This window comes from Ambystoma mexicanum, chromosome 7q, assembly GCF_040938575.1.
Source record: "Ambystoma mexicanum isolate Mex_15411 chromosome 7q, UKY_AmexF1_1, whole genome shotgun sequence".
Lineage (NCBI taxonomy): Eukaryota > Metazoa > Chordata > Amphibia > Caudata > Ambystomatidae > Ambystoma > Ambystoma mexicanum.
The window spans coordinates 47,180,174-47,202,005 of NC_090941.1; the positions used below are offsets into that span (position 1 = coordinate 47,180,174).

Consider the following 21,832-nt stretch of genomic DNA (forward strand, 5'->3'; position numbering starts at 1 on the left):
TTTTAGGTAAGATAGCACTTGAGTTAGAATTTCCCCCTGCAATGTTCCCTCAACCCACAAATAATCAGTTCTAAATGGATAAACAGAAACAGCAGGTAATCAGGAATGACAAATGGATAACAGAATTGAAATTGGACCTTCCCTCCCAAACAAGAGAGAAAAACAGATTTTGAACCCTTGCAATGCTAAAAATGACACTCGGAAATGGATGAATGAATAAATGAATGTGTGTAAAAAATCTTGAAACAAATATTATTCCTCACTACAGCAACCATGTAGAGGAACAAACAATCACAAGCAATGTACAACCAAGAGCATAGTTTGAAAATGAGTGGCAGGTTTTAAAACATGTTGCAGCAAATGACACGTTGGAGAATTAGAAAACTTTTGCACTTCCCGCCTGAATATACCAAAATGGTTTTTAATAAAAAAGGGTGAAATATTGTAAATCGCAATGTGTTAGGGTGTAGCTATAGATCATAGGGACAATATGGAAGTGAAATTAAGTCTCTAGCTGGAAATATTGAGTGAGTTATGGAAGATATAGGGAGTCATTATGACCTTGGAGGTAACCATGCCGCAATTTGTGGCATATTTACCCCCTTACCGGGTACCGGGTCCGGGTTCCTTAAATGAGGAATTACCGGGCCATTCCAACATTGGAGGACCCGGTAATTCCTCATTTGAGGATTCCGGACCCGGTACATCCCCATTCGAGCCCCCATAGGGCTCAATGGGGAGGGAGCTAACAACGGGCCTGTTAATAACTGGCCCATTGTTAGCGCCCTGGCTGCTAGCGGGAACCGCTAAGGGCACCTGGTTTTACCAGGCGCCCTTTGCGGTTCCCTCGAGCAGACTCGGGCGGCAAGGGGTTGACTGCTCTGGCACCATTCGCCGTTAACCCCTTACCGCCAAGGTCATAATGACCCCCATAGTCTGTTTGTTTTTAGGAAAATAGAGCAGACCAGCAACAGAAAAACGGCTTTAAAATGGATTGCAAATTTGACTTAAACTGGATTTAATGATTAAGAAAAAGAGAATGCCACCCGTGAATCTCCAGTTACGCGGTCGTTGTAACTCTTCACATGGTGTACCTCTTTTCCTTTATGGAAAATTAATTTATTTTATCAAAATCGCTACTGGCTTATGTTCTAGCAAAACAAAAATGAAGAGAAAATCGGTGATAACACTAGGAATCAGAGGCAGGGTTTCACATATCATGCTGACAATTTTAACAAGATATCAGGGTCAGAATAGGATAGCTCAAAGATTGGGATAGAACAAAGCAAGGCAAGGTATACTATGAATTTCTATGGTTCCTATGGAACTGGCATACTTTTCAGTGTGTCGCCTTGTTCCATTTTGCCTGAAGTGTGCTATGCAGGATGGTGCAGCCATTTTTTTGTTTCTGCCAAAATGCAGTTTTGAGGTCCTGGTGCGCACAGAAGCCAGCGCAGCCAGGTTGCTGTTTCTTGCGCAAATGCAGCTTAGTGATGTGAGGCAATGCTGTTGAGTGGGTCAATATATCCCACAAAATGCAATCCCTCCTACTTGGTGTTCTTTGGTGATTTGTCCCAATATTCAAGAGGGGTGATCGGTCTAGTCCGGCAAACTATAGGCCGATCGCCCTTCTTGATGCTCAGGGAAAAATATTCTCAAACTTCATCCTCAGAAATTTTACCAAATGGACCTCAGATCATCTTCAATGCGATCCGTTCCAAACCGGTTTTGTATCAGGATTGGGTAAATCTGTAAATGTGCTAATGTTGTCATCCATCATCTGGCACCGTGCCATTCTGAAGCAGCCACTGTATTTGGTCTTTGTAGACCTCCAAGCTGCATTCAGCTCGGTATTGAGACAGCTGCTGCTCAGGAAATTGATCTCCAAGGGTTGCCCGGGATATATAGTTTCCTTGATCAGAGACCTACATCACAGGAGCACCATCGGAGTAAGATTATCATTGGATGGAACACTGTCTGCACCGATCGAAATTCACAGAGGGCTGAGGCACGGTTGTACCCTAGCCTCGTCCCTCTTTAATTTTATTGTGTCAGACATAGGTGATGCTTTTCAGAATGTCATCACTGATGCTGCTCGGATGCACAATCAAGCAATAACATCATTAGTATATGCTGATGACTTAGTTTTAATCTCAAACTCCCAAGGGTTTACAGAAACTACTTGATGCCTTGAACACCTATACTCAAGCAAATTCTCTTACGATCAATTTATCTAAAACAAAGGTCATGAAATGCAATATATTAAAGCATAAGAAGAAAAACACACACATGGTCCTCAAGAGGCGTTACTTTAGAAGCTTTCCAGCAATATATGTACCTAGGTTCTGTTATTGCAAACCAAGGTAATCTAAAGATCTATATCGAGATACTGTAAACAAAGGTAACAACTGCCATTTCTCAAGCTAACATGATCCACGAAAAGTACGGCAAATATTCCTTGATACCAGCAATCAATCATTACCTACAAAAAGTCACTCCCATTCTTCTGTTATGTTATTTTGTTTGTATCGTGCCAAAGCCCCTAGGCATCCAGGTGCCGAGAGATAAGAGTATGAAGCTCAAGCTACTAAAATAATTAATCATACTGGTTGAAAAACACTGTTTTTAGCTGCTTTCTAAATTCAAGATGATGTTCGGTTTTTCTTATAAATAGTGGCAAAGCATTCCAGGCTCCTGTCTGTACGCTTCCGAGACAAAACCTCTTCTTTCAGAAGAAATTTGGGCAAACGTGGACGGGCAATTTTGGCACAGTGTACTTCACTTGCCACAATGTGTTCCTTTAGCATGGATTCGCAACGAATTGGGGACTGATTTCGCTATATGCTCGTTATCCGTGGCAAGTAGTAGCCATGTTTAGAAAGTGCATTTTAGCACTTGAGTCTCCCATGGTTGTGGGCATGCTGGCTAATACGTGTTTTACTCTAGAGACGAGTTTATTTCACAATGGCGTAAGTTGGTAGTGCATGCCCTAGCGGCGAGTGATGTCTCTCTGCTAGTTCTCACCCAAAACCCGAAAACTCTTTCAGACTGACTGGATACAAACACGAGCCAAATGCAAGCTCCTTATGAGTTACACAGACGTGATTTCATGAGACTACGTTTTAGCCTTTGGAACACTAGAGAAATACAAGCTAAGCGCATGTTGATAAAAATCTTATGAAAATGTGTCGTTTTTGCAAACCGGATGAGCAGAAAGTCTTTACGGCATTTTATGGTGGAGTGCTTGGCTTTAACAGATCAGAGCTAAGCATTTCAAGATAGCTTTGAAGGAATATCGTGAACCATCGCCTGAACTTTTATGGCTTATGATTCATTCAGGCCTCCTCACACATCTGCGAATTAGAGCAATTGAGTTTCTAAGAGAACTGAAATTAAGAGGACTGAAAATTGGAGAATACCTGGCCACAGTGTTAGACATGTATGATTTAGAGTTTTGGTATTTAAAAATCTGTGGTCTTTTTTTTAAAAAAAAGTCTATTGATTTTTTTTTTTTTTTAAGTGTTTTGGTATTTGCCTTTTTCGTGTTTTGAATATATATACGTTGAATTGAAAATGCTTGTTCTTTTACATGAGGATTTTGTTTTATATTGTTAAGTTGAATTAGTTCAGCTAAATCAATTAAAAAAAAAAGATACAGACGTGGGCTAAATATTATACAGAATAGTTGTACTTAAATTCTCTTCACTCGTGTCCAATAAAAATGGTAATTCTGCATCACAAAGAAGGTGTAACAAGCAAGTCTTTTCCCAAACAAATATTAACTTTGTAGTTCATCTGACTCTACTGACCAGATGGTAGGTGTTGCACGCATTCAATTTAAGTTTTCTCTGCAGTTAATCACATCACCAAAACATTTTATTAGTGAGGCTCTCCCTGAGCAAAACAAATTAGCTCTATGCTATTGATTCTCCAAAGCAGTTTGATGGAATCTCTTATCCAACCACTATGCTATCATTCTGGCTTCCATGCTAGGATTTACAGCAACTGCAAGGCTTTGAAGGCATCAAGAATCTCTAGGTTTACAGGATGCACATATTTAAGATTCCTCCAGTGGTATCCAGGCGCTGTAGGGTATTTTAATAATTTCTCTCAATTTGCGTTTTAGCCACAGTTTGCTTCCTTGGCAGCACTGGTATTGAGGGAGGCTGGGGGGGAGCACTCTGATACCCGATTTCAAAATCTAATTTTCTCACCAGAAAGCACTCCTCTGTACTGTTCCATGAGTACATAGAGTTAATACCTCCACATGCTCAACCCTGTGTGACAATTCCAAGGAGATTGTCTCTCCCCATGCTTAACACCCCAATGGGATCGGGTAAGTGGAGGTGACACCCGTCCTCCTTAGAGGACAAGAAAACCCCAGAGAGGGGTACAAGTCCCCCATAACACCTTTATGTAATATGTGGGAACTAAGGTGTGTGTGCTCCTTGTAACACCTTTTGCTGTATAGGTGCATTATAAATAACAAATAAAAAAAGTGTATGATAACCCTGCAACCCCTTTTGCAATGTCTAGCTCGGCGCCTGGCCTGCACTACCCCCAGTCCATTTGGAAGATGGCAGAGAAGGAAATGGACCAGCCCCCTGGAGGAACATCATTGCAAGAATTAATCCGAAGAGCCGCTCTGCATAGCCTGTGGAGTTCGACTTCGCTGCAACGCCCAGAGGAGGTGTGCCGCAAGTGGAGCGGGAACAGCAGACTCTGCATCCTGGCCAATGGTCTGCGCTATGGGCGTGCAGCACAATGCAGCAGACCGGTAACAGGAAGAATCCTGACAGACCGCGCAGACGAGTACAAAGTACCCCACAAAGCCAACGCAAACACCGGGCAGAACCCGCCAAAGGATCCCCGCATGGAGCAAGCGGGATAGAGGAATTGCCAACTGTCCACGCAGAACCCAGTTGACGAGTCACGTAAGCGAATCTATAGCGAGAAAAGGCCCAGAGGACTCAAACACTCCTGAGGAGCAGAGCTTGTCTATAGCAGGTAGGCAGTGGGTACAGTGACCCGGGAGGTGGGCAGCAAAGCAAGGAAGAGGGAGAGAAGCCGTAGAGTGGGAAAGGAGACCGAGAACTCCCGGGCTGGGGAAGAGAGCCACCAAGCCCCGAAATGAGCTGAGAGGTTCCGGAGCAGGGAGTGATCAGGAGCAGTTCCACAGAGTGCGGAAGAGACTGAAAGAACCCCCAAGTAGAGAGATAGGAATGTCTAAAGACTCGCTGAAGGGAGAGAGACTGAGAAACCTAGAGTGGGAACAAAACCAAAGAGACCTGACTTGAGCCCCGGGACGGCCATCCAGCAGGAGACAAACTGTATGACTGAACCTGTAAACCTAGACAAAGGCCTATGTGAGGGTTGGAAGCCAGTAGCCACCCCTTTCATTGGGCAGTCCCCAAAGCATGTGTTAGTTTGTTCTTTCCTTTTGAGAGGTAGGGACAGGAACTAGGTTAAATTAGATTCTGGACTGAGGACTCTATATATGTTATACTTCCTGGCCTCCAGAAGAGTACCCCTTTAATTGTTCGGTTCCAGAGTAGGGTTTGTATATGTGGGTTTAGGAAGAGCTTAAGCCTTCATTTTCCATTAATAGAAATTTTAGGAATGCTACCTCTGTCAGTCTCCTGATTCTGACCTACCACACCTATCACTTTCTATGAACTTTTTCCCTAGGATATGTCCTAGGGTAAGCTGGGTGGAAGTTGTAGTGGTGGTGGGGGGTGGGGTGGTGGGAGGAGTATACATTAAAAAAAAACAATAATGTAGGTTAGACAGTTGAGTCCTTCAATTGATGATATCTTTGATTTGAGTCTATATTTCAGGTCCTACAAAGTCACGTTATTCACAATCCAAAGCCGATAGCCAGATTTGCATGCTGCTGTTTGATTTCCGTTAAACATTTTGTTTTTCTTTGTTCAAATGTAGGATGATCATCGTCACCTTAATCAGTTCATAGCACACGCAGCACTCGACCTCGTTGATGAGAATATGTGGTTGTCCAGCAATATGTACCTGAAGACGGTGGATAAATTCAATGAATGGTTTGTCTCCGCATTTGTTACAGCAGGACATATCCTTTTTCTTATCGAATGAAATGAAGGAATATGTACGATAAAATGCACTTATTACTAGTACTTTGAGAGGACATCTAAATAATTTGATAATGGAGTTCCTTGGAGCATATACTGGCACATTCACATCTAGGTAAAGCTGGTTTGCTCATCTCAAACGAATTTCCTTCTTAAATCCGGCAATTACTGTATGTTTGCTGTGCATTTCTATTTCGGCTGTGACAATTTTGTGACCTCTTTTTGGGTGAATGGATATTTTTTTAAAGGGTATTCTTACATTTTTGTAACTACCTGCACTATAATGCACAATCTATGTTCTGTACAAGTATACTTTATGGTGGTTTATATTTGTATTTTTAAAAGAAAACATTTTGGTTAAATGTACAATTTTGGGTGGATTTCTAGTTCCACACTTTTCAGAATAGGACCATCCTTAGGGAAAGGTAATCGGGATTGCTCAGTTTACAGTAAAACAGCAGCAACAGAATAATGTCTATTCATCGCTGCAGAAAAAGGACATGGCATGGTATAATGTTCAGAAAATGTTTTTCAGGACCGCACTGGGATTCCACCAAGGCAGTGCAGTGATAAATATCTAACTTGATAGACCATTTGAGCAAGCAAAGAGCAGGGCATTTTCTAGGCAATACTGGGCCCTGGGCAAAACGCCATAACATGCCTCCCCTCCCTCCATTGCTGCACGCACTGCACTCCCTCTACAAAATCATCGCAATTTAAAAAAACTTTTTGACTTGTAATTAAAACTAATAAGTAGACAATGATTCAACAATATTGGAAATTAATTTACTTACCATGTTTATGTTCATTGTGTAAATGAAGGGCACTTTCCTAGATGCTGCTGCATAATATATTTTTCCAACAATTTTGTGTTACAAGAGGCAATAGCCCTCGTTAGCTGATGAACACAGCACTCAGAGGCTATTCCAAGTGCTCCAGGTAAGATGGGTCAGTTGCTGCACTTGCCTCTTTCATCCCTCCTCTGCCCCTTCATTACTCTCCTTCTGTCTCTGTTCTAGCTAACCTCCATCTCTCTATCTCTAACACCCTGAACATCCTTGCCCCTGTCATGAGTATCTGCATGAAGCCTGCCTCCAAATGCAATTCTTGGTATGATTCCGACTTGTCCGCTTTGAAACACAAGTGCAGAGCGGAAGTGGCAGGCAGGCATCTAGCTCATCCTCGGACAAACTGGCCTGCCGCCTACTCCAAAAGCAATACCCTCTCTCCATCTGCTCCAGGAAGAGGGCTCATGTCCAAGCCTGCATCTCTGGGGCCACAAATAACACAGCTGAACTCTTTAAAACCTGCAAGGAACTTGCCGCCTCCCTCCCAGTCCCTCTGCTCCTCACTGGCCACCCACTTTTTCTCCAAAACTCTGCTCTGCTTCTGCCCCCTTTTCTCTTGCCTCCCCTGGCCACCCTCTACTACCCCTCCTCCCCCCATACTCTCCTCTTTCTCTCCCATTGCACCTGATGAGATCTCTAGAGTGGTCCGTCCGCTTTATGAAAGTCTCTTCTAAACCGGTGCTCCACTGCTCTTCTAGAACCATCAAGGACAACATCGCCTCTCTCGGTGCAGCCTTGGCTGACCTCTGCAACCACTCATTTGCCACTGGCTCCTTCCCTCGACCCCTTAAGCACTCTCTTGTGCACACTCTCCTAAAGAAATCCCGTCTGCTGACCCGTCTTGCCCGGCTAACTATCGGCCTATCTCTATCACCCCTTTTTTGGGCAAACTCATGGAGAAACTGGTCACCCCCCAACCAACCCTCCACACCGAAATGGCCCGCTGCCTCCATGACCACCAGTCTGGTTTCACTGCTCTCCCGAACACCCGTGAAGACCTATTCTCTATCCTAGATTCTAATACTCCCTCTGTCCTGATGCTACTCAACCTTTCTTCTGCTTTTGACACAGTCAACCACTCCATCCTCATAAACCGTCTCCATGATACCCTTGGCATCAGACGGGGCACTGGTGTGGCTGGCCTTCCTTTCAAACAGACCTTCCCAAGTGCAAATGGCTCCTTTTTCTCTCCTCCACCTTACACTCTACCTGTGGCGTCCCTCAGGGCTCTATCATACCACCATGGCTCTTAAATATCTAACTGGCTCCTCTGGCCCAACTGATCTCCACTTTCTCCCCTCATTTCCAGTGTTACGCAGACGACACACAGCTTTATTTCAAGCTGCCTTCCCCTACCTCCTCCTCCCTCATACCGGACTCCCTGACTGTTATTCAGGCATGGTGCTCTGCCAATGATCTCTGCTTGAATGCCAGTAAGACTGAGATCTTTCTCATCGGGACGCCTGCTCCTTGTCCTCCCCCCCCCCACCCCCCCCTGGCCAGTCTCCCAGGGTCCTCTTCCCCTCACCCACTTGTGATGCAAAACACCTTGGGATCATCTTTGACTCATCTCTCTTTCTCTCCTCACATTATGGACCTTGCCGAGAAGTCCAGTTTCCAGTTACATCTCCTCTGTGGCATTCTACCTTTCCTCATCTTCCCCCAGAAGCTTAACGTATCCAGAGCCCCAGTTCGCTCTAGGATAGACCACTACAACAGCCTCTTCCTCAACCTGCCCTTTTCCTCCATTCGCCCCCTTAAACTAATCCAGAATAGGATTGAAAGACTTATCCTTGGACTCAAGCTCAGGGACCGCATCTCTCCAACTCTAAAATCTCTCCACTGGCACCCGTTGACCGCAAGGATCAAATTCAAGACCCTTTGCATCATCCACAAGGCCTTCTGGAGCCTGGGACCTCTTTACATCCAGCTTTCCCTCCATAAATACCTCCCGGCCAGAGTCCTTCGGTCTTCTGGCTCCAACTCTCTGCAGATTCTCCAAGCAGAGAGTGGGAGGTAGATCCCTTTCCTCGGCTGGCTCCTCTCTCTGGAACGGCCTCCCTCCCCCCTCAGACTTGAGCCAGATCTTCTTAAGTTCTGGAAACTTTCTCAAGACTTTCTCCTCTTACTTCCGTCATCCCCTCCTGTGTTAACTCTCAATCTGCCGCTGCAACTGGTCCCTGGTCCCTTCAAGGTCATTCAGGGGCTAGACGTCCCCCAAGCATCCTTCTCAGCACTGGCCCTCAGGCCCCCTTTTCCAGACAAGCTCACCTTGGCCCTCCCTTTCCACCACACTCATCTTCCCCTTGTATCCCCCCCCCACACCCTCTCCTGGCACTTGCCTGCCCCCCTACCCCTCACCCTTGGGGGCACCCCACTCTTCACTTCTCCCTCCACCTACCACCTTTTCATGCACTTGCACGGTAGGATTGTCACATGGCCAATATAACCGTTTTAGTTTTACTTTTTTGATTTGTCTTGTGGTTTCTGAAAATGTCTGATAGATAAAATAAAGAGAAACATTGAGGTGGTGGTGAAAAAGGAGGCAGTTCCCAGCTTTATAGGGTAAGGCTTAGGGCACATAAAAGTGTGCCTTTATACTACTTCAAAGCACTATTGGGGAAGTTTAGGCTAGGACTTGAAACAGTCCTGTTGCATTATGATCCGAGTACCGAGGCTAAGTATAACACCTGCCAAATGGTTTGAGTGCATGAGCATTTAATGGGAAAACCTGGAATATAATGAGACCTAGGATTGTAATGGCTAGAAAATGTAATTCGTACTTAAACATTTGATGGCAATAGCTACCTGATGATGTAAGTTCCTGGGCCTATAATGTTAACTTCAGGCAAACGGTTATATGCCGAATGGATAGTTAATATGCAACATGCTTATTTTGGGAATGGGGCAATGCCATGCAACAGGGTTGAAACCCTGATTGCACTGACTGGGGCCCTTCATCGTTCTCAGGGCGATGAATCGAAAAAACCATCAGTGAGCAATAATAACACAGATTAATACAGAGTTTAGAAGTGGTCCATCTACATGAAGCTCTATAGAAATCGCCAAATTAAAATTGCAGAGCAAAAGCTGGCATTTCGTGGGATTATCAGACAATGAGGCGAGTAGCTTAATGTATAATGACAGTACCTTTTTAATAAGTTGAATGTGAACATACCATAGCAAAACCAAGAAAATGATGGTAGCTTGGTGTCTTTCTCTTTCTTTCTCTCTCTCTTTCTCTCTTTCCCTCTTTCCCTCCCTTTTTCTCTTTTTCTCTTTCTTTCTCTCTCTCTTATATATGACTCTTGGACACATTACAAGCCCAAGAGTAATCCCCTTCAGCACAATCTCCCCCACCCCCCCATCAATGTTCAATTCATCAATACTTTTCCAACTCCTAGCCCTCTTTGTCAAGGGCAGCAACAAGCATAATGGGTATAAATATAGCTTTTGTTCCCTACTTTATTAAACATTTTTTGCCACGCAGTAAACAGCATAGTTTTGTAAGGGGACTCCATGTCACCTGAGCACATGTCCTCCAGTCCTCTACTTTCATGTAACAGATCAATGCATTATGGGTGTTGTGTTCTTTCTTTTCTTTTCAACTGGATTAAAAAACATATTTTCAAAAGAAAGCCCAGTGGTGTTGAGGCGAAATGGAGACACTCATTTGATCCCCTAAAACATTCAACAAAAAGGAATATGAGCATAATTACCTGCTACAATATCATAAATGAATGCCAATTCCGCCATTGCTACTATATTATGCCTTCCTTTGGACATTAATTTCGGTCTCCCACCCCTGCCCCTACAACCTCATACTCCTGCAGGCATTCTATGGTCCTTTTGAATGAGGTGGCAAAAGAAAATATTTTAGTCCACCATAAGCTCCCACCCCTACACTCTTGCATTGCCAGTGCTATGCACACGTAATTGTACTGCCCCAGGTTTGGGGGCTTTTAAGGCATGTTTAGTTTCCAAATGGATGCTAATTTGGAGGATGGATGCCTTCTTACACAAACTCGGAGCAGAGAATGTAGCTATTGGCTGCATGAAAGGGTGGGGTGGTAAGAAGGATCTGGGCAGGGCAGGCTTTTGGCCCCGGCCTCAGGGTGTGTAATGCTGCTGCTCAAACCACTCTCCCAGGTGTCAGATTTAAATTAGCTGCCCCTGCTGTGCCCTTTGCCACCAGCTCTGCCCGGGCCGTTTCCCAGTTTGCCTGTCCCAAGTAATTGGCCTGGGAAAGAGTTTGTCCACTTTGCAAAATAAACTTTACAAAGCGTTCATAACTGGAGCAATTTGCTCAATTGGTTGAATTGTCGAGAGTGGAACTAGGAGAGCGTCTGTCAGGGTCTTTTTGCTCCAGGATTATCCATTCCCTCTGCCTCGCATGGTCCTTCACCAAGGCCATCCTCTTTAAACTATCTGCCATACAGAAACATGCTGAGGGCCTACAGGGGAGAGTCTCGAATGAGGAAAATACTTGGTGGCAGAAACTAGCTCCTGGGAAGATCTCCAGTCAAGAGTTGGTTGTAAAGGGTTCTCCCAGAAACAGAGGGCCATCCTGGTGTCGATCAACATATTTGATATGGACCTACATCTCCTCACCTGGCCACTTAAATAGCAAACAGCAGCCAATGACTGAAGAGGTGGCACATGCTACATTAATGTTGAAACAGTTAATGTGACAACCCATTTTCCCGCCTGTTTTGAGATCAGAATAATCGTGACATAGAAAATATAGTTCAACACCTTTTATTAAATATGGTCCAGTGTAGGAAACAAAACCTGTCCTTTCTGGCTCGGTCAAAGAAATCAGTAAATAAGATTGGACTAAACAACTCCCAGGTTTTATTGGCCTCCACAAACACAACGGGGTGTCCTAGGTTTAGTTTTTTAAATACTTCTCCATATGAACCTAGTCTTGCATAAGGTACGAGAGTGGACCAATCCCTAACAGACCTTGAGTTTAATCTACGATTCAAATTAAAAGGGTGAGCTATGCAGTAAGAAATGTAGGGGCTGTGACGAGTTGAGTGATTCAGTCACTTCTCCTTTCCTTGTGAGGCTAAGGAGGTGAGCCTGCTATGCAATACACTCCCTAGGGGTAGCGGCAAGCAGGACCTCACCGTAAGAGATTCCCCACCCCACCCCACCTTCCATGGGGACAAGGACTTGCGTTCCGATGAACTCCCTTTCCACCTCAACCCACACTCCTCCAATAGCAAGCCTGCTGAAAGAAGCAGGAAGCATTTGTGTAGTACATATGCTACTGTGATATGTAATCTAAAGAGAAGTACCTACCTGGTACTGCGACAAAGAAACCCAAGCCATTCATACCGAATATGACTCAAACTAAAGACGGACTTCAACAAGACGCTGGCGAAGATCCAGAGCAACGTCATAACAGTGGGTGGAGAGCCAGCAAAAGAGTGAGAGACCCTGGAGTTCCAAACCAGCTGTGAGAGGGACGCTGGTATACTTGAGGGAACGCTACTTCCCAAGCAGGGGAAAATCTCAAAGGACCAAGTGTCTGAGCACACTGTTCCAAGGACAGACCAGAGATATTCTGTCAGCTGGAAGGTAGTCCCAAGAGGGACATGCAAGCCAGACGCGGTGGCCGAGACTGGGAGAGAGAGGCCTCTCTGAGCCGATACCGTTTTACCAGACGCATGCCAAAGTATGTCTGAGAGAGAGAGAAGCACAGAGAATTGGTGGCCGAGACTGGGAGAGAGTGGAAACCCCTCTTGTAGCCGATACCACCTACCAAGAAGTACACCGTGTCAGGGGAGCCGAGCACACAGACCGTCCTGACCAGATGGAGAGCAGCGAAAGAGGAGAAAGCCGACCTAGTGGTGCGGCCCCAATACAAGGGAGGTAACCTGGGAGACCTAGGGAGAGAAGCGATAACCATTTGCGTAACAATAATAGCCACAGTCCCAAGAACTAATATAACAATTGGTGTAATCATACTTGTTAAAGTAATATACGAAGTGATCAGCAAAGTGAGAATACTTGTTGGACTCATCCTTCTCGTCCCAGTAGAAAATGAAGTGATAAGCAGAGTGAGACTAAGTATTCGTCTCATGTTATGAATCCTGCGGATCCCTCACTAAAATCCTGCCTAAAGTCTCCTCCCAGGTGGCCACGGAAAGGCAGACTCTTCCTGACTTTTGGTGTGGTGTACTGTGGGAGGATCACCTGAGAGAAGACCAGGCCCAGGGTAGTGAGGAAATCCTGTTGGAGGAGACAATATTTTTCCTTGAAAGGGAAGAACGTTTTAAAGGTACCAAGACCAGTGATGGCTTATTGTCATTATGATGTACCTGCACCACATATTAAATCTGATGTGGGCAAAGCTGGTGTGACATCTTTAAATACCACAAAGAAAGAGCGACCATTTGAGACTTCGAAGGGTAAAAATCCCCCTTTATTCTCATAGGTACAGTGAAAGGAAACCTATAAATAATAGCGGAAACAAACCACCTTCCTCTTTACAAGTGAACTCTTGTGAGTTTTCCTTAAATGCCTTTAAGGGAAATAAATCTACATTTAATAATAGGAAGTTAAAACTTTGTGTTGATGGGGACTACAAGTCCCATAATCCCCTAAGTACTGGTACGAGGAAGAGGGCTGAAGATCAATGTTGCAGTAGTAGTCGGCCTGTTAAGCTTAATGACCCACACCTGAGGGAAGCAGAGAGGCTTAAAAGGCCCCCTTCGTTGCAGGCCATTAGATGGCACTGTAGCTGGAGTGGTCGCAGCAGAAGAAAGCGAGCACAGTGTTGGCAATCCAGAACGAAGTTGGTGGGGCCTCGGATTCTGTTAGACCTCTCAGCAGCTTTTGACACTGTGAATCACCCCACTCTGCTGGCTGGCCTCTGGTCAGGTGCTTGCTTGGTTTTCGTTATTTTTGACAGATGGGTCACAAGTTCTTTCTTTGGGGTCTTTCCTGTTCCCAACAACTACTTTGTGGCGTCCCACAGAGCTCTGCCCTGTCTTCCACACTTTTTAATATCTACATTCGGCTTCTTTTGCTCCTCATCTGTTCGCACGGCTTCCGATCGTACTCCTACGCTGATGAAACCCAAATCATCGTCCGCCTGGATCGTGCCAAGCCGGATACAGTGCCTCAGCTGCAGGTGTCTGGCGGCAGTGAGTGACTAGATGGCGAGCAACTGGCTGAAACTTAATGGGGATAAAACTGAGATTTTAGTAGTGGGTCCTTGTGCCTCTCCCGCGGGGTTCTCTTTCCTCCTTTACTCTTTTATCGCTCTGGTCTTCTGTCTTCTGGCCCTCTGAACTCGGCTCCTGTCCTTTACCTTTTCCAGTAGTCCAGCTCATGTTAGCTCGCTATGCAAATCTGGCTACTTCCATCTCAGAGTACTAAAGGTTCTGCCCTTCCTTCCGGCGAACCTTTGCCCTTTGGTGTTGTATTCGTTGGTATTGAGCAGGCTTGACTGCTGCAACTCGTTGTCTCCAGCCCAGCAAGCCTATATCATCCATCGGCTCCAGCTGCTGTAGATCTCAGAAGATGTGTGGCCACTAACACTGCTTATGGGATGCATTTTGAATGGATTGCACCCTCCCACGCTTTCCTCATCTTTGATATTCGATATCCAGCTTCAGCTGCTTCGGAAAACATTTTTCGGCAGAGTGCGCTGTGCGTCGATGCAGTCGACTCAATGTCCCTCGAGGGCCTCCGTCTCGAGGATGATGTCATCAAAGGTATATATAGCACGTGCAGCGTCTGTTGGCTTCAGTACTGTATTTCTGCAAATGTTATTGCTTCTAAAAATACGGCGTGCTTCATTGCTCACAAGTTTGTTTTCTTCGACACCGACGACCAGGTATAAGAAGTGTCGAGACTGGCTCGAAAATGTCGTTGGTCGATCCACACCATATGTCTGTGGTGCTTCAGGGTGGAGCATAAGACCACGGCCTGCTCTAAGTGGCAGTCCTTGACCGGAAAGGCCCTGAAGGAGAGAAATGGGAAATTGGCGGTAGGTCGAAACCCCAAAAAATAACCATCTACCCCAACCAAGAAAACTTGGACCGATGAGTCGAGAGGCGACTTTCCTCGGAGGAAGAAAGTTAAAAGGTCGAGGAGTGGCTGCCACCATTCCTCATCGTCGTCGAGGAAGTCCAAAAAGAGGAGAATAGTTCTACTTCGACTTCGTCATCGGATACCTCACCAGAGAGGGTATCTTGCCCCACAAAAAAACTCCACACCGGCCGAATGGGAAGCTTTTAGAGCAGAATTGCTTAAAATATTTGAAAAGCAAAAACCCACAAGCCATGCTCCTACCGCGCCTTCCAAAGAATCCGGTAAGGAAAGGGCTTGAGCCAAAACCTGCGGGCCCTCGAGCCCGGGACGAAGGCCTGATCCACATCAAGAGCCTTCAAGCCCTCAAGTCGATGGCAAGTCATCGAAGGATCCTTCGAGGCTAAAACACAAGCACAAGTCTAGGTCGTCGACACCAATGCCTGCTGCGCCCTCGACACCAGCGAAACCCTCGACTTCTGTGTCTGCTTCGCCACCAATGCCAGCTGCGCCATCGACGCCAGCACCATCGAAGTCGGTTGTGCCCTCGAAGCCAGCTGTACCGTCTACGCCCCATTTAAACCTCTGGTGCCATTGAAGGCATCAACAACCCCTCGAGTGTCGAATCAAAAATTTGTCAAGCCATTAATACCTGATAAAACTTATGTTCCTTTGCCAAGGAAAGAATATTTTAAATCTCTCACCTCCAATATATGAGGAGAATGAACCATCTGACAACAATGCACCCTTTGGTCTCCAATTTGATACGCCAAATGTACCTCAAAGCTTCATTTCAGAGGAATCCAGGTTGAAAGACCTTTGACAATTTACAGACGGCCAGTGGGGTGGATAACTCACCTGAGCTAGATTTTGGAAGACCAGAGGCTGCGGAACACACTGATGCTTTGTATAGACAGCTAATGTCCAAGGTGGTAGACTACATCGGGTGGAGTAGGCCTCCTTTACCATTTGAGAAGAATGATCTGACGGACATCCTGGATAAGGGTCCACAGATAGATCCCCACTAACTTTCCATAGTGCTCTCCAAAATAATAATAGTATCTTTAATGTGATTTAGTTTAAATAATAAACTTTACACATATACATCTTATCAATAAATCATATGACAGATAAAAGGAACGTTACAATAAAATATATATATCTTCATATAAAAACAATACAGTACATTATGCAAAGATTCAGAGGATATAATATAATTCATTATCTCTTTGTACTATCCATATAACAAATACAAATCGTCTTGACTCTTAGTTCAAATGTTGTGTTTCAAATTTCAATTTTTAAAACCTCCTTCCTAAAATCTCATTTCCATATAGAAGGCTGGTCCCAAGAAGATCTTGGCAAGGCTCATATAGATATACCCAATTTGGCTTCCACCTTCATCCAGATGGTATAAAGTGCTGTTAACAAACGCATACTTTTAGTGTTAACACAATAATTCCAGAACAGCATCTCCCCTATGGTCTCCCATTGTATACATATTTTCCTAGATGTAGTCTTATATCATCCATCATTAAAGGGTGGCGGCAAATCATCAATCATCATCATCAATCATCTCCAAAAAAGGGTGGTGGCAAATTGGGAGACGCCAGAGACAAATCCGGCTGTGAATAAGAATCTGACCAAAAAATACCACCCGTCCAGTAGGTACCCCGACTACCTGTCTAAACACCTCACTCCAGAGAGTCTTGTGGTACAGGCAGCTACCGCAACAACCAAACAGGTTGTTTATCCTACTATCCCTCCAAATAGAGACAAAAAGAGTAGATCAATGGGCAAGGAAAGTATTTTCTGCAGGGAGTATGGCGCTCAAGTCTGCCAACTACACTGGTGCCCTTGCAAAATTCTCATTCACTGTATGGGACTGCATTTCCATGGCAGCAGAGCACATCCCCGAGGGGGAAGGACTAGACGGATTCTTGGCCACAGTTAGAGATGGCAAAAAAGCCATGTGTGAGTCTCTTCAGTCGGGTCTGTATTCTGCTGACAGCATCAGCAGAACCATGGCTACTAGCACCGTTATACGCAGATTTGCGTGGTTGAGGAAGTCTGGTTTTGCACTGAATGTGCAATCCATGCTCCTCAACATGCCCTTTGACGGGTCTCACCTTTTTGGCAACAAGGCTGACGAGAGCCTGGAGAAGTTGCAGACCTCAAAGGCGGCAGCCAAATCTTTAGGTGCCGCCATTAGGCAGCCTCAGCCCTTTTGTTTCAGGGGACAACCCTGGAGGGGTAGATCTTTTTGCTACTACTCCTCAGTGGGAAGAGCGATGGTAATGGCTGGTGAAAGAAGCCAAAGGTGATTTCCCTCATGGACGAGGGAGAGGTGCGAAGCCCGCTCAGGCTGGGGGCAAACTTACCAACAGCCACTGCATCAGCCGCCTCAAAAGCTCTGAGTGGGAGGCAGAGTGTCTCAACATCTAGAAAAAGGCGCGACATTACTTTGGATGCTCGGGCATTGGAAGCCATAGCCCACAGGTACTGCCTTCCTTTCATTCAGAGACCTCCGAGCAATCCACCGTGGAGACACTCTTTGAAGTTTCTGGATCCGCTCCTTGTGCAAGAAATTGTAACCCTGCTAGAGAAAGGTGCTATAGAGCCAGTGCCTGTAGCAGAGAGGCACAAGCGATGGTATTCTCCATATGTTCTCATACCTGTATTCTCCATATGTTCTCATACCCAAGAAGGACGGAGGACTGAGACTCATATTGGACTTGAGATACTTGGACAAGTTCCTCAGGAAGGACAAGTTCAAGATGGTCACACTTTCTCAGATCCTTCAGGCCCTCCAACCCCAGGATAGGATGGTGTCATTGGAACTTCAGGATGCTTATTTTCATGTGCTAATCCATCTCAAGCACAGAAAATACCTCAGGTTCACTGTTGGCGGTTCTCATGATTAGTTTCGAGTTCTGCCATTCGGGATGACCTCCACCCCAAGGGTTTTCACCAAACTGATGGCGGTGGTGGCAGCAAGTCTTGGGAGAGGGGGGATTCATGTCTACCCCCTACCTGGACGATTGGCTTATCAGGGCGTGTTCTCCCGAACAAGTCCTGCATCATCTCAACGTCACCTGCCACTCTCTTCACAGGCTGGGCTTCTCCCTCAATTACAAGATGTCCCATATGGCACCTTCTCAAAAGCTCCAGTTCATCATAGCTGTACTATACTTCCTTGGGGAAGAGCTCGCCACCCGAGGTGAGGGCTCTAGACCTTCTGCAGATGGTCAAGAAGTTTTACAGTGCCCAGCGTCTTCCAGCCTTCGATTTTATTTTTTATTTTTTTATTTGTTTATTTATTTATTTATTTATTTATTTTAAAACCTTCTTTGAGGTTGCTCGGCCTCATGGCATCCTGCATTTTTCTGTTGTCAGAGGCCCGCCTGAGAATGAGATCCCTACAATGGGCACTCAGAACTCAATGGTCCCAGTTCTCAGGAAAGTTGTCAGACCTACTTCAGGTTCTAAGCAGGGTTGCACAGGATCTTCTGTGGTGGGCCTGCGAGGACAATATTCTGAATGGAGAAACCTTTTGGCAACCATGGCCGGAGATAACACTAGTGACGGACACCTCACTCACGGGGTGGGGAGCCCATACCAATGATCTGACAGTCAGCGGTCATTGGTCTCCATCGAACTCCAAACTACATTTCAATCTTTTGGAGCTAAGGGCAATCGGACTAGTGCTGAATGCCTTCCTGCTCTCTGTACGGGGAAAGAGTGTCCTGATAATGACGGACAACACAGTGGCCATATACTACCTCAACAAGAGAGGTGGTGTAGGGTCACTACCACTGTGCAAAGGGGCAATGCAGCTCTGGTTCTGGGCAATTCAAGAAGGAATCTCTCGGCAGTTCACCTAGCCGAGGAAGAGGACACGGTGGCGGACGCTCTGAGCAGGCAGAGCAGTCTCCCATGAGAAGGAACTAGCACAGGAAGTCCTTCAAGAGATCTTCACCCTTTTGGAAACCCTTCAAGTGGGTCTGTTTGCGACCAGTGTTAACCGGAAGTGCAAACTGTACTGCTCCAGAGAATGTCCCCCAAGAGGAGCTCTAGGAGGCACATTTGTAGTGGACTGGGGCACTCCAGTACATGTTCGCTCCAATACCCGTCATTCCTCACATGATCAGGAGGTTGAGAAAGTTCGGGAAACACATGATCCTAATTGCCCCGGATTGGGCCAGGGCGACGTGGTACCCGGACCTTCTGGACATGTCCATCTGTCCTCCAATGGGTCTTCCACAAAGAGAGGACCTTCTCTCGCGAGAGGAGTGTTGGGTTCTCCAACTAGAGGTTAAGATACTCAGCCTTCATGCATGGTTTCTGAAAGGCTGAGATACAAGGATAGGGACCTCCCCGATGATGTAATGGAGATTTTTCTTTTGGCCATAAGGCCAGCAAGAAAGTCCTTGTACCGTTGCCGTTAGAACAAATTCTGCAGCTGGTGCAAAGATAAGAATGTAGACCCTTTTCTTTGCAAAAAAACAGATATTTTATCCTTTCTACTATCCTTAGCCAATCTGGGGCTCCAGGTTGGAACTATTAAAGGCTATTTGGCGGCGCTCGTCAAGGAATGTTCATATTTCAAAATTCCACTGGTGACCCCATTTCTAAAGGGGCTCACCAATGTTGTTCCCCTTATCTCCTTTCCAGGTTCTAGTTTGGTTCTTAATCTGGTACTAACATTTCTAATGTGTGCACCCTTTCAACTTTTACACTCCTGTCCATTAAGGTTAACTTTTAAAACCATTCTCTTGGTCGCTCTGACTTCAGCCCGTAGAGTGAGTGAATTGCTGGCACTTTCATGAAAGCCACCCTTTACTATCTTCTATAAGGACAGGGTTATTCTGAGGGTTAAGCCTTCATTCTTACCAAAAATCATTTATGATTTTCATGTAGGACAGAACATTTGCTTTACCTTCTTTCTATCCCCCACATCATCCTGGCAAGGAGGAGGAGAGGTTACATAGGCCGGACCCCTGCAGAGCTCTGAGCTTTTATATATCTAGACTATCAAAACTCTGCATTGATGATCAGCTTTTCATTGGCTATACAGGCCACAAACTGGATCAGGCTGTTACAAAAACAGACCTTATCCAGGTGGATCATTCTGGCAATTTTGGATTGTTAGACTGGCAGGGAAGGATCCGCCTGAAGGATTAAGGGCTCATTCCACCGAGAGCATGGCTACCTCTACAGCCCTGTAAAGGGGTGTGCCGATAAAGTATTTGTGAGGCAGCAACGGAACCTGATCCGGAATAGAAACAAGAAAAATGGACGGAATGCACTCCCAAAAACAGCAGAAAAAGCCCAAATAACTTTCTGCAAAGAGGCAGGAACACCAAAGGAAGTCCAGACTGACAAATCCCTTTATTTTAGTTCGTCAGCAGTTTCGCGGTGCTCACACCGCTTGATCACATTAGGAGTTTAAAAATAGTAAAGGTGACTTGAAATACCTCAACAGTCTCTATGATCTTGACTCCAGATAGTGTGTCTCCGTCTAAAGCTAAGTGCTTATTAGAATGCAAAAAGGCAGACATCTTTACATGTGCAATAACAAACAATAGTTGCTAAGATTTGTTAGTGTTCAAATCACATTTAATTTCATTTGTAACAGTTCGCATTTCCACAGAGAATACGGCAAAGTTAAATAATACCTTCACATGAAGAAATACATGCTTGATGAAAAAAGTTTCCCACGGCGAGTAACCGCTTTGTGTAAAACATGCGTTAAGTCTTTGTTTGACGTGATTGAACATATGTCTCAGCAACAACACTTTAGTATATCTCTATGTATTTAAAAATATATATATGCTGATGTAACACTGCCCAGTACTACCCGCTAATGCTTCTAGCACAGTTACTTCACACAAGCTTGGCCATTGTTCATATACACATGCAAAGTTGCTGGCCTCGTTTGTGTGAGAATGTCCAAGGACCTAAAATAGCATCAGTGAATAAAGTGCATGGTGCCGGTGAAAAAGCTTCACTGTAAACAATCTGACTTGTGCAAATATGCAAGGGGCAGCGTCTGACTCTGACTGGCATATATTATTATTGCCAGTTCAGTGTTTGCAAGTTGATAAAGTGCTATATATATATATATATATATATATATTTCTGAGGCTTGTGGAATCTGCTTAGATCACATGCTGTGCATAGGCCGACATCTAGTGGAAGCTGCGGAGTATTACAGTTTGTTTTTCGAAACTCGAAAAATGGGCGTCGACACAGGCGTGCCAGTAATACTATCCCTAGTGTGACGTCCACTGTACCCAAGATCCCTCACGCGTCTGGGATCCTCAGATTGTTTTTTTCCGCCATACTGGTCGGAAGCATCTTGCGGAGTTCCCTGGCCTTAGCCATACTTTTGCTAATTATTGAAGTAAAATTATTTATTGACATCCTTCCCCACCCCAACGTCGACCCTCGACACTCGACGACGGCTGGAGAAGACATCGACCGTCGGCTGCTGCACGACGGATCTGGGCCTCGGAAGGCCGCTGGCCTCGGCCCGGGCCTAGTAGGCCGCTGGCCTCTGCCCTGCAAGTAGGGAGAGTGGGGGGTGGTACATACTCTTCACTCTTGGTATATAGGTACACCTTATATATTTCCTACACTTACCAGCCCGCTGCCTCAAGGTGCGTATGGAGGGTACCCCTTTCCAATTCTGCCCCAAGTGCAACCGCAAATACCCTTGGGTCGACAGGCACGCCACGTGCAATCTCTGCTTGCCGAGGGACCACCCCGAAGCGAACTGCAGAGCGTGTAGTAGGTTTAAACCTAAAACACTTAAGGACCGTTCGACAAAGC

General features: G+C 45.5%; 1 protein-coding gene across 7 annotated transcripts in view; it reads left to right on the plus strand.

Moving 5' to 3' along the window:
• The window catches only part of TRAPPC2 (trafficking protein particle complex subunit 2), a 400,579-nt gene that overhangs the window by 180,458 nt on the left and 198,289 nt on the right, over positions 1 to 21,832 (plus strand). For all 7 annotated transcript variants that reach the window (XM_069640574.1, XM_069640575.1, XM_069640578.1 and 4 more), the window contains one exon: positions 5,941 to 6,083. In XM_069640574.1, the coding sequence (XP_069496675.1) occupies positions 5,941 to 6,083 (143 nt within the window). The remainder of the gene's footprint in view (positions 1 to 5,940; positions 6,084 to 21,832) is intronic.